This window comes from Lontra canadensis, unplaced genomic scaffold, assembly GCF_010015895.1.
Source record: "Lontra canadensis isolate GAN:19392208 unplaced genomic scaffold, GSC_riverotter_1.0 scaffold64, whole genome shotgun sequence".
NCBI classification, from domain to species: Eukaryota; Metazoa; Chordata; class Mammalia; order Carnivora; family Mustelidae; genus Lontra; species Lontra canadensis.
Window position 1 is genome coordinate 228,963 of NW_022631058.1, and position 12,226 is coordinate 241,188.

Sequence of the window (12,226 nt, forward strand, 5' to 3'; positions counted from 1 at the left end):
GTTGCTTTCCCAGCCCAATTCCCTGGATTCATTTTGCATGAAAAAATACAACCTCATTAACAAGACTGCCATCTCAGAGCCTATGAGCAAGGCACTGGGATGGATTTTTTTTTCCCTTGATCTACTTATTCTTCAGGTAAAGTGTCCAAATAATCTGTCACTTCTTGGCTTAATCAGTTGTCTGCCCTCTGGAAAGCTCCAAATCCTCACACTGGTTTAGAGACATCTTTCAGTTCATGGAACCATTTGAGTGAATCCAGCACCTTTCTCTAGACTGGGTCCTCGTCTAAAAATAAAATCCTCAGGGCACCTGGATGGCTCAGTCCATGAGGCATCTACCTTCTGCTCAGGTCATGATCTCAGGGTCCTGGAATCCAGCTCTGCCTTGGGCTCCCTGTTCGGTGAGAAGCGTGCTTCTTCTCCCTCCACTCCTCCCCCACCCTTGTGCTCTCTCTCAAACAAATAAATAAATAAAACCTTAAAAAAATAAAATAAAAACTAAAAGTAAAATCCTCAACAGCGTAGAAACAAAAGAAGACAACCCTCTCTTGTTGACGGTTCTCAGATTTGTTGCTTTAGGCCCCCTCTTCCTCTTCCCTTCTCTTTTAAGCATGGCCATACACCTGTTTCCCCTGTCTCCTGAATACATCAGGAAGGGGCATTTCTCCAGCTTTGGCTGATGGCAGGTGCTGCTGGTAGCGGAAGCCCCACCCCTTCCTCCCTACTTGCCCTCCCCTGTTCCCAGTCCTCACTGGGGGCATGGCCTCCTCTGTTTGGTGATCGTACCAGTTGCTCCAGGGCTGTTTGCTCCCACTTTTCTGTTGCGGTTGACGACACATGACAAACCTAACCGCACGAAACCAAACCCAGATTTTTTTCAAGAGATGTTCTTCTGGGGAACAAATAAGTGTCCCACCTCCTTCCTCAGAATGATTGGGTGTTCTAGATTTCTCCTGTCTGGATTTCCATAATTTTATTCTGCCCTGTCCTTTGCCACTGGTTCCTCTTTCACTTGCTTCCTTAAGATGTTTTACTTTGGGAAATTCAAATGGTGGCCTTATCCTTGACAAGTCCTCCAAAACTACTGGGTCAGCCTTAGGCAGAAGAGCTCAGTTTCTAACTGTAATTTTTTTCCTGTAACTTTTTTTTTTTCCTTTTCTTGTCTTATTTCTACTTTTTAGTTTCCAGCTTTAAACAAATTCTTATTGAAATTCCCACCATGATAAATCAAATTTAGTTTTAACTGGGCAAATTTGTAACAACTAATCTGAGATCTTTTTTAACCATTCTACCCAATCCCCTGCAAATAATCATTGACTTACTCTAGACCTTTTGTGCTGAGTGTTCATGACTCTAAACAGATGTTAATAAAAGGATAGGTACTCAGATCTCTGACATAGGATAACCTGTTGGGTTATCAGAACTAGAAAATCAGCCACCCTTTCTTGCCTCCCTTTCCCATTAAAAAATAAAAAAATAAAAAAAAAAAGAATTTTCTTCCCTCAAGATTCAGAATTACAGAGTGAGATAGGTAGGATGTCAAAGGTGCCCAAGACCTCCTCCTCATAAACCTGTCTCGCCTTCTCCTTGAATGCTGTAGGCACTTGATTTAGTCTGAGCATTCAGGCAGGAAGACGAAGATGGGCTTCATGAGTGGGTTGGTCTGGGAGCCTTTGAAACAATAGCAGAGAACCCAGTCCATCGTGATAACATCATACAACTCCTTTGACCCACCACCCAACTCCACCTCTCTAAAATCTGGGACGGGTGTTTGTGCGGTTAGCTGTTTGCAAGTGGCCATTTTATGACAGGAAATGACCAGGTGGTATTAACCCTTTCCTTATCTCTAGGGATAATGGCAAGTCTGCCTAAGTAAATTTCTATGGCATCTGGGGCCTGAGCAAAGAAGAGGGTGGAGGGAGTTTGTTTTCAGAAAAAGAGAAAGGGTTAAATACTGCACTGAGAAACTTCATGGACAGATTTTTTTGAAAAAATAAACAGTGTGTCAGATTGGTGATATATCTTTGGAATACTAATACAAAAACTGTGTTGATGCTACTTTTAAAGACAAATTTGGAGAAAATCATTATAGGGGGACATAGACTATAACCTGCATTTGGTGGGGAAATTTTTGCATAATTTTCCAAGTCAAACAAAAGTAATATTTCAAAGTTCAGTTGTGAAATCCTTTATATAAATGAGTAGGTTTTTTGAAAAAAAAAAAAAAAAAAGGAGTGGCATACTTGGTGTCTATTGTGGATATATATGTATACCAGTATACATCTCTATACATATGTGTATATATATATGTGTGTGTGTGTATATATATATGTATCCAACTTTACTAAATGATATACTGTACATATACACCCACCCTTAAGCTTGTACATACCGTATATATATATAAAATGGCCACATTTCTTGCGTGTGTCTGTCCCCGGAAGGGTGGACTGATTGTTTTTGGATGTCTGCAGCTGTTACCTTGAAGGATGCAATTTCATCTTTCATTTATTTTTCCCCATCTAGACTGTATCAGGATAAACTGTAACTCCAGTAAGTTTTCCCTCAAGTTTCATTTTGTTCTTAAAGAAAAGAAAAACTGACTTTATTTTGTTTACTGTTTTATGAGCTGTTTTTTGTTTGAATTATTTTGTGTTCTGACTATGGAGTTGGGGGGAACGGGGGTTGACAAGATGAAGGGCTGGGGTGAGGGTCATGGGATGATTGTCGCGCAGGGTGTGGTTTCAGAATTGGGGTAGGTCCTCTCTTCTTTCCTTGCATTTGCTCTTTATGCAGAAAAGGAGGAAAGGGCACCTGGATAAGGAAAGAACTTGAAAATGAATTGAAATGGTAATTTGTTGTTTTGGGGAAATAATCCTCAGGGGTGGACAGAAAGCATTAGAGCAACCAGAATGCACTTCTCCACTACTGACAGCTTCAGAAAATAAAAGCAAAGTTCATGACCCAGAAGGTGGCTGCCAACTCTGACATTTGTTTCCCAGCATTTACCGCTGTAGGTTGTTGTTTTTTTTTTTTCCTTCACCTCAGAGGGTGGGCACAAAGCATTGTTTTTGGTGATAATGCAACATTTTAACCAAAGGCTTGAGAAACATTCTGGCTCTTCTGAATGAAAAATTGCAGCCTATTATTTTTACTTTATCCCATTCAAACATTCTGGTTCTTGAAGAAGGATGATCAGGAAGTGCAGGCTGAATTGTACTCACGTGTTTCTTTCTCTGCCTCAGAAATGAACATTAACTGGAGTCATGAGATCAGGGAACCGGAAGAGAAAGAGGAAGGATGGGGAGGAGGGAAAGAATAGGTCTAGTTGATAAAAGGAAGAAATATACTTTGAGCCTTATGGCATCTTATATCCGTTAAGATAATTAAATAACTAACTAGGGTAATTAGGGTAATTAGCTATAACAAACAATCCCAACATTTCAGTGGCTCAACGGAAGACAGGTTTACTTCTCCTTCAGGCAAAATTCAGTGCCAGTGCCAGATCTCTTCAAGTAATTCAGCATCTAGGATTCTTTCATGACCTTGGTCTACCATCTTGGAGTTCTTCACTTCCAGCCATATCCATAAGGAAGAGAGAGAGTGAGCTTGGATACAATGCAGTGTGTTTTTATTAACTTGCCTGGAAGTGATGGCCCAGTACATCACTTCTGCCCATATTTTCTCAGACGTGACTCCATCCAAAACGCAAAGGAAGCTGGGGATATGTTCCTCCTCTGGATCCATGAAGACAAATTTGGATTGGTTGAGCATCTAACACACATGATTCTCAGTATTACCCCCTCATTTTGTACTTCTTTTCTCATTAGGGCCTTTCAGTAGGAACAAATTCAGAAAAAGAAATCATCCAAGTTTTATATTTCATTTGCTTGTTTATTCCATTATATTTTATAGGTGCTACTAGTTTAATCTTCTTTCTTGGGAGATTGATTATCGGGATGATAAATTCATAAAGCCTAAATCCGCTTTTCTGGGGGCGGGGGAACATTCTATGTAAATTAACAGAAGAAAAGAAATGTAAAAAATCAATATAAACAACCACGTCCTGAAGTAGAGTGTTTTATGCTTGTCTTGGCATCATTTTCAGTTAATTTAAGCAATGAATTGAAACATCACTAATTGAAACATCCTTTTTTTCCTAAAGACTGGCATTTTCTCTTTCTTCAAGCAGCTTTATTGAGATATAATTTCCATACCACAGGTTCATCCACTGTAAGCCTACAATTCAGTGATTTTTATTAAATTTATAGGGTTGTCCAAATACCCCCACAATCACATTTTTAGAACTTTTCCGTCACCCCATCCCCACTCCCAAATTTTCCTCATGTCCCTTTGCAGTTCATCCCTGCTCTTACCCTTAGCCCTAGACAAATGCCGGTTTGCTTTTATCTCTATAAATCTTCCTTTTTCTGGATTTTTCATATAAATAGAATCATAGGCTATGGAGTTATTTGTGTTTGGCTTCTCAAAAATTATAGTACATTTATGGAAAGCATGAAGGTGGAAAAATCTCATTCTAAGCTGAATCTAGCATCTTCTGGCTTAGACACTCATTTGCAGAATAGAGAACTGTTCAGTCGGGGTATCTGGACTTGCTTTCTGTGCTCTGTCCACACTTTTATCTTTCTGTGCTCTGTCCACACTTTATCTTGCAGTTAATTTCACAGACTCTCTCTGATCAGCCATGAAAAGTCATCGTTAGACAAGTTCCAGAATTCTTTCTTCTAGGAAGGCAATGCCTCTTTTCCAGGATACAGATGCCAGCAGGTTTTCTAGGCGTGGTAAAAGATTTTCTATTCAGAACCACCAAAACCGTCATTGAGAAGAAGTATGTCAGCAAAGATGTGTTCCCTGCTTTGATCACAGTATAGTAAGAGTGTAAGTAGTTTTAGTTTGATATTTAGGTAAAGAGCCAAGACTGGATTTTGGAAATCAGTTTTGAATTCTTAAGATAAACCTTTAACATACTGAGGAAGATAATTTTGGGGAGAACATCAGAGAAAGAATACATAGTGCCCACTAATTGAACAGTGATTGAATAGAAACCAAGGAAAACAAAACAAAGCAGGAGTCCTTTACTCTAACATCTTGAGTGCTGAGGTATATAGATGTGCACCTACGGGAATGGAGAGTCACAAGATGAAAGTGACACATTTTCTTGAAGTCGATTTTAATTGTTGATTTGGAGTAAAAACTTGAATTGAGACCAAAGAGATATATTATGCAGAAGAAAGCACGTCAGTGTGAATCTTATTTAGCTTATGAATCTTAGGTTTTAAGAAAAACTAAGAATTCAAAGCCATGTCATTTTTATCACGTATCTTCTTTTTTCCATCCCTGGCATTACCGGCGCTTGGGTGGAAAATTTCAAGAAGGCTAGGCAACTAAAACAGATCCAGGTAATGAGAATTTCTCAGACCTCTCTCCTGGCGGACTAGATGTCCAAGTCCATAGTTCATTCTGTTCTGGCATTTCAAGCTGTTTCTCGAATAGGTGAGCAGATCCTGCTTCTTACTCAGTTTTTGTGATGAGATTGAGTTGTAGCCTGAGTTTGAAAGGGAGGGATTTTCCTCTTACATCTCAGGTGTCATTTCAATAGAAGTCAGAGGATGTTATTACTCACATTTCAGAACAGAGTTGCTTTTTTCCCTTGAAGGGACATACTGAATTAAGCTTTAACCGCATTTGAATTTAAGTTCATGTACTTTTCTGGTAATCCTTTTTTAGAATGCCTGTCTTCTGGAAAGTCAGGTAAAATACAGAATGACATCATCTATGTTTTTCCTCTTTGTCCACTGCAAAATGTTTGGGGAAATGTCTGTTTTTAAGGGTTTGTGTGACTCCTTGGAGAAAAGAACATGAAAAAGAAGGGTGGCCTTCTGGTGTAAGGAGAAGACAACTGATCATAGTAGAGGACAGTGATCTTGAGATGAAAGTCTCTCTCTTTTGGCCTTTGTTGTCTGGTCCTTCTGTCGGTGACTCTGGCCCAGCTCTGTGCTAAGTGTTTCCAAGAAGAGAGGAACAGGTTTTGTTTTGTTTTGTTTTGAATCAGCTTCTTTACCTTCCTTCCTCTCTTTCTCTTTTTCAATGCTTTGTTTTTCCCCATAAGATCTATGATATACTTACCATTACTCATTCTAAATCCTGCTACCCCTGCTTTCCAAATCTTCCAAGAATACTACACATAAATACTTCTCTGGCTTCTATTCCCAGACATATATTAGAGAGTGTACAAATCGAAGCCTTCGGTCGAAATCGGGATGTTGCTGGATTTGATTCAATTGGCGGGAATATTCAAAAACATATAACCGGGAAATTTCCAGCTTAGAATTTACTTTTAAATTGCAAAAGGTCAACAGAGTTGGCAGTCATCATGGTGACTGAACTACAGGGTGGCCTGATACCCATTCTGTATCACTGCTAAAGAAAACAGGGCTACTTTCTGGGGAATTTTGGAGAAAATCACCTGTTCCTATGGTTCCAGTTCTATGAGGCTGGCAGCACCCTAAGAAGTGTGCGGTTCTGAAAACAGGTATGGACTTCTTATTGGTCTCATGGACGTTTGCTCAAATCAAAGTATGGAAGAAGGTTTGTTGTTTTCCACCTAGTTTCATTTTGACTCTGCCCCTCAATTTCCTAGCCCCTACTTTATTCTCTCCCTTTCAGGCTGTGTGCAACATAGTTTGCATGAATATAGTATAGTCATACTAATGACATATGCAGATGATGTGAATGAATATAATGAAATACATAAAAATAAATATCAATTTCATCCTTTTGTTTTTTTAGCCTTTCCCTTCTCTGAAAGGCTAATTCCTTTGTGTAGGGTTATTTTCTCAATCTTTCTAAAAAGAGGTGTGTATATCATAAGGAAATTGTGAGTTTGTGTACATGCCTAATTATTTAGGCAGACGTAGAGCGCCCCCCCCAATTACTTTGAACTTGAAGTCTCAACTTTATCTGTAACAAGTTTCGTTTTTCTTTCCCTCTTAGCTATAAAGGAGAAAAGAAATAGGGTGGCATACAAAAATATACTGACCCTGTAGTCCCTTGAGTGAGAGAACGGCTTTGGTAATCCTGTCCACTTCCGTTGACTGTTATCTTTGAATAATCATAGACACATACAATTATATAAGAGCTATATGAAAATAGCATCATAAGGATATGATACCTCTAAGTCCTACCTCTAAAGGCTACTAGTATTTACTAAATATTCCTTCCTTGCACCTGCTAGCCTAGCACTTGCTTTTTGCCTTTTGTGTTAGCTTCTGTGCCTTAGTCTGTTTTTAAGCAGACTCAGTTTCCACTGTCTTGGCCAAGTCAGCAGTGTGTGGGTGTTTCTTGCTTAATTTAGGCGTAGCTTGGTGAAATGCAACTTATTGCACTAGACTTTTGGGGGGTTTTGCTTCCTTTTTTTCTTTCTTCCCTCTCTATGGTACTGGGACTATGCTATTTCATTTTCAGGCCTAGTTTATCTAGAAATCCCAGAGCTGAATGTTTAGCTCATCCTATTAACTCAGAAACACATACCTCAGGTAAACAGAAAGGCTGACTTCTTCACTATTCAAAGTCTTCTGGGAAGGAAATTCTGGAACCCTCTTTTGGTATTTGTTCCGATATTTGGATAACCATGACTATCAGTCATTTGCCTGACCATATCACTTAGAGTTTTAGTGGAGATGGAAAATCCCAAAGTAAGATAGTATAGTAACGTGCTGTGTCTCAAACTATCAGTATCACAACTGAGAGTTTCTCTTTCTGAACTAAATGATTATGCTCTACTTTTCTCAAAACCTGATTTTTAAAAAGTAATATATCATTTTATTTCTCTCTGGAATGTTTTATATTTTTTGTAACATAAAACACTTCCAAGTTCAAGTCTACTAATAGTATCAATAATAGCCAGATTTGAGAATGATAGTAAGATGCTTCCTAAACATTTAATATTAAACTCTTCTTAATAAATACTAATTCAGGATGGTTTTATTTTTAAATAGCTAAAAAAGCTATACATGGAACAAAGGAAAAGTAAAAATTCTCACTCTTATGCCTTACTAGAACCAAAATTCTCTTTCTCAGAGGCAACCCAAATTATCAGTCTTTTGTATATTCTCGCAAAGATAATCCAAAAGTATACAACATACAGTTATAACTATATTCTTTCCCTTTTTTTCCTTCCTTGTCCTTCTTAACACAATGTTAACACATTCTTCTGAATTTTGCTCTTTTTCACTTAAAATATTTTAGGGACTATTTCATGTAAGAATATTAAGGTCTCGTTTGTTCTTAATGGTCACATAATACTGCATTTTATGGAGATATCAGAGTTGATTAAATTAATACCCTACTGATACACATTTAGATTTTTTTTCAGCTTTTTACTACTGCTAAAAAGAAAAAAAAGCATGCCTTTGTTTATTAGTCTTTGCATGCATGTACAGGAATGTCTATCAGATAAAACCCTAAAAATGGAATTAACTAGGTCAACAGATAAGTGCATTACAAAAACTGGTATTTCCCAAGTGCTTTCTAAAGAAGTTGTACAGATTTGCATTCCTAACAGCAATATGTGAATTTTTGTTTCTCCTTACCCTTGCCACACCCTATTATCAAACTTTTTCTTTGTTTTCTTAAAATACTTTTCAAAATGTTGCTGTTACATATTCCAGGGAGAGCCATTGTCACCCTTTTCCTTCCATCCTTTTACTTCTTCAAGTATATATAGGAACCATTGTTATTCAAAACTTTGGTGCAGACTTCTCAGAAATCTTTAAATAGAAATATCTTATAGTAGCATTTCTCATGTTAATCTTGTTTTTGTTTTCCAGTGAGCACAGGTGTTTTAGAAAGGTGGCAATATGTTATAGTAATTTTGTGTGATTTCCCTCTTAGACTCCTCTTATCTATGTTAGTATCCCAGCAAAGAGGCACTTTCCTGCAATTATCAACAGCAAGCAAGACTGGCTTCAGACAGGCTAGGTGTAATCCTTATCTCTACTGCTAATGATCTATGGGTCTTTGGCCAATTTATTTCAACTCTCAAGTTTTCTCAATTGTAAAATGGGCCTGATTACAGTATCTACCCGTCTGAGTGAGAAGAGAACCTAGGACACAGTCTGTGCTGTATGTGTGGTAGTGGTGGTGATGATGATGTCATGATGATGACGTCATGATGATGCCAACTGAAAAGATGATCTTTTGAGAACCTTACTTGTTCAAGAATGGATGGCTATAGGGGTGCCTGGGTGGCTCAGTGGGTTAAGCCTCTGTCTTTAGCTCAGGTCATGATCCCCCAGGGTCCTAGGATCGAGTCCCACATTGGGCTGTCTGCTCAGCAGGGAGCCTGCTTCCCTTCCTCTCTCTCTGCCTGCCTCTCTGTCTCCTTGTGATCTCTGTCTGTCAAATAAATAAATAAAATCTTAAAAAAAAAAAAGAATGGATGGCTATATATCCCTAAAGCCATACTCGGTAGCTTAACAGAGCCTGTAAAATAAGCATCCTACTTTTTCCAGCCAATTACTCAGGGCAGTAATAAATGCTTTTCGAGGCCATCAGAGTTGCACTGGATTTGGCATCAGTAACATTATTAATAAGACTATTGTTGAGACCATTACAGGGTCATATTAGGATTTTTTTTTCCTCTCAGTGCATTTTGATAAATAAAAACTTGATGTTAACCCAAAACTAGTGAAAATATTATAATTTCATGAGTTCTTCTGTGTTCGTTTCTGGAACCTTGGTATCGTTTTAATAAACACTTAATAGTGGTCCCAAGTGAAAATACCTATAAAATTCACAGGTCTTATTAGATGATGTCAACATATTTGTGACTTTAATATCTGCTAATATCATTTTCATGTACTCTAAATAGGAACCAAGATAAAAATCGAGTCAGAGCAATGGGAGTTTTGCAACAAGGATATAGATTTCTGGCTAAGAACGTTACTGTTCAGTTTCTTTGGCACGTTCCTGTTATACATTTAAAAATCATCAAATTGATGCAAACCATGATTAGCAAAGAGAGCTAGTTCCCCAAGAGGAGAAAAGGGCCATCTTCTTTTTTAGGAGATTTTGTATTTTGGTTTCAACCAGTGTGTTGAAGTATAGTGTGGTGAGCTACTATGTTAAAGATTCACACTTGGACCTTGGGGTGATTAAAATCATGCACATGCCATACAAAGGCTGGTGGCTCAGTCTTTATCAGATCCATATGGGATGCCCATTAATAGAAAAAACGAATGACCGTTTAGCAGCTATCACTACAGTACCATCCACCCCCAATTTCTGGGAATGTCCTTTGAGAACAGATTAAAGTAGACCCTAAAAGAAGAAATGTCTCCTTCAGTTGCTTTACCCAAGGCCACTTTTCCTCTTACTTCAAAATGGTCCCTGGGCTCTAGGATACAAACATATCATGTTTTGGTTTGCTTCTCTTATGTGAGTGAGCTCCTGGTGTGGAGAAGTCCACTTGGGCAGGCACTTTAGCAACTCTTCATCTGGATTTTAGAACAGATAAAGCGATTGAGCTCATGTGCCCAGTTAAAGAGTAGATGGGAAGTGAGAGTGAAACATTAAATTATAAGTAAGTGGCTTCCGAAGGAGTGTGTTTTGTCTCATCCAAGGAAGAAGCAGAGGAAGTAGCAGAGAAGGAGAAAACAGACTAAACTAAAAACACAGGTCTTCACACAGTGTATAGATATAAGCAGAGTTCATTGAGTTACTGACTTCTAAGAAAGATTGCTAAATAAAGGAGTGAACTTTCTTTACATAAACATCTTAAAAATAGGCAAACACCTTGCCAACCTAGGAATTATCTGTTGTGAACTACCTAGGTGAGAGAGGTGATGTAGACTCTTAAAAGTGTTTCCCAATCACATTTCAATCCACTGGAATTAATTGTGTTAAACTAATGTTGGTAATTTGGAGACCTATGCATACATAGAGTGGTATCTTATGTCAGCACATCCTAACATGTTTTTTTAATTGTTTTTATTAGCACAGCCTAAAATTTTTGTGCTGATGTTTGCCACTGTTTGATTTTCATGACCTGAAGCTAGGATGTAGTATATGCTCAATAAATAATTAAATCAACGAGGTAATGAAATGTGCCTATGCCTCTACCTTAATTTATTATTTATACAACTATTTTTAGTAATCAACATGAGCGGTACAAGCTGACAATTGTAATCTATGACTCTTTGTCTTGTTGTTATTCTATAAGAAAGAAAATTAACCAAGAATGACTTTGTTCCTTTCTTCCTAAAATCTGAAAGAATATATGTTACTTTCTCTGTAAAATAAAGTATTTTAGACAAAGTCAAGATTTTCATGAAGTCACACTTAGCCAAGTTTTGGTTGAAATCCAGAAAATTTCGTGAAGGAAGATGAGTTCTAGTAAATATTACACATCACTCTTCCTCATTCTTCATTCACTTATTCCCAGAGCATTTATTGAGAGTTAACTGAATTCAGGTGTTGATGTCAGTTTTAGGGGTTTATACTATGAATTTCCAAGGAGAATCCTGAAGGAATCTAGAGGACTGCCCTGCTTTTCTTTAAATTTTCTCTTAGAGAAATTGGAACTTAGGTGTATGTACAGTTGGCCCCCAACTTATTATGGCTCATCCTCTGATTTTTTTGGCTTTACAATAGTGAGAAAACAATGCACATTCGATAGAAGCTATATTTTGAATTTTGATCTTTTCCTGGGATAGTGATAAGCAATATGAGACACTCTTGCGATGCTGGGCTATGGCGATGAGCTGGTGAGCTGTAGCTCCCAGGCAGCCATGGGATCATGAGGGCGAATGAGTGATAGACTTAGAACCATTCTCTGCTTTACTTTCACTACAGTACTCAGTAAATTACATGGAATATTCAATACCTTATTATAAAACAGGCTTTGTGTAAATTGTTTTAACCAACTGTAAGCAAATGTTCAGAGCATGTTTAAGGTAGGCTAGGCTAACTTGTGATGTTTGGTAAGTTAGGTGCATTAAATGTACTTTAATTTTGTTATATTTCCAACTTAACGATGGACTTACTGGGTCATGTACCCCATTGTTAAGTTGAGGAAGGTGGTCTATGTCTCTAAAATCCAGGTGAGTTTCTCACAGATTTTGTTCAGGGGTGGTTCATTCCAACATTCAATTCAACATAAGAGGTTTTTTTTTTTTTCCACAATACATTTGACCCTTGAACATTG

At 37.9% G+C, this 12,226-nt stretch overlaps 1 protein-coding gene across 23 annotated transcripts in view; it reads left to right on the plus strand.

Annotated features, from left to right (window-relative positions):
* LOC116879910 (neurexin-3-beta) overlaps positions 1 to 12,226 on the plus strand; it is a 1,111,251-nt gene that overhangs the window by 154,340 nt on the left and 944,685 nt on the right. For 15 of the 23 annotated variants that reach the window (XM_032878508.1, XM_032878526.1, XM_032878527.1 and 12 more), the window contains one exon: positions 2,527 to 2,553. The exons of the other annotated variants lie outside the window; for them this stretch is intronic. In XM_032878508.1, coding sequence (XP_032734399.1) covers positions 2,527 to 2,553 — 27 coding nt within the window. The remainder of the gene's footprint in view (positions 1 to 2,526; positions 2,554 to 12,226) is intronic. 23 annotated transcript variants of the gene reach the window in all.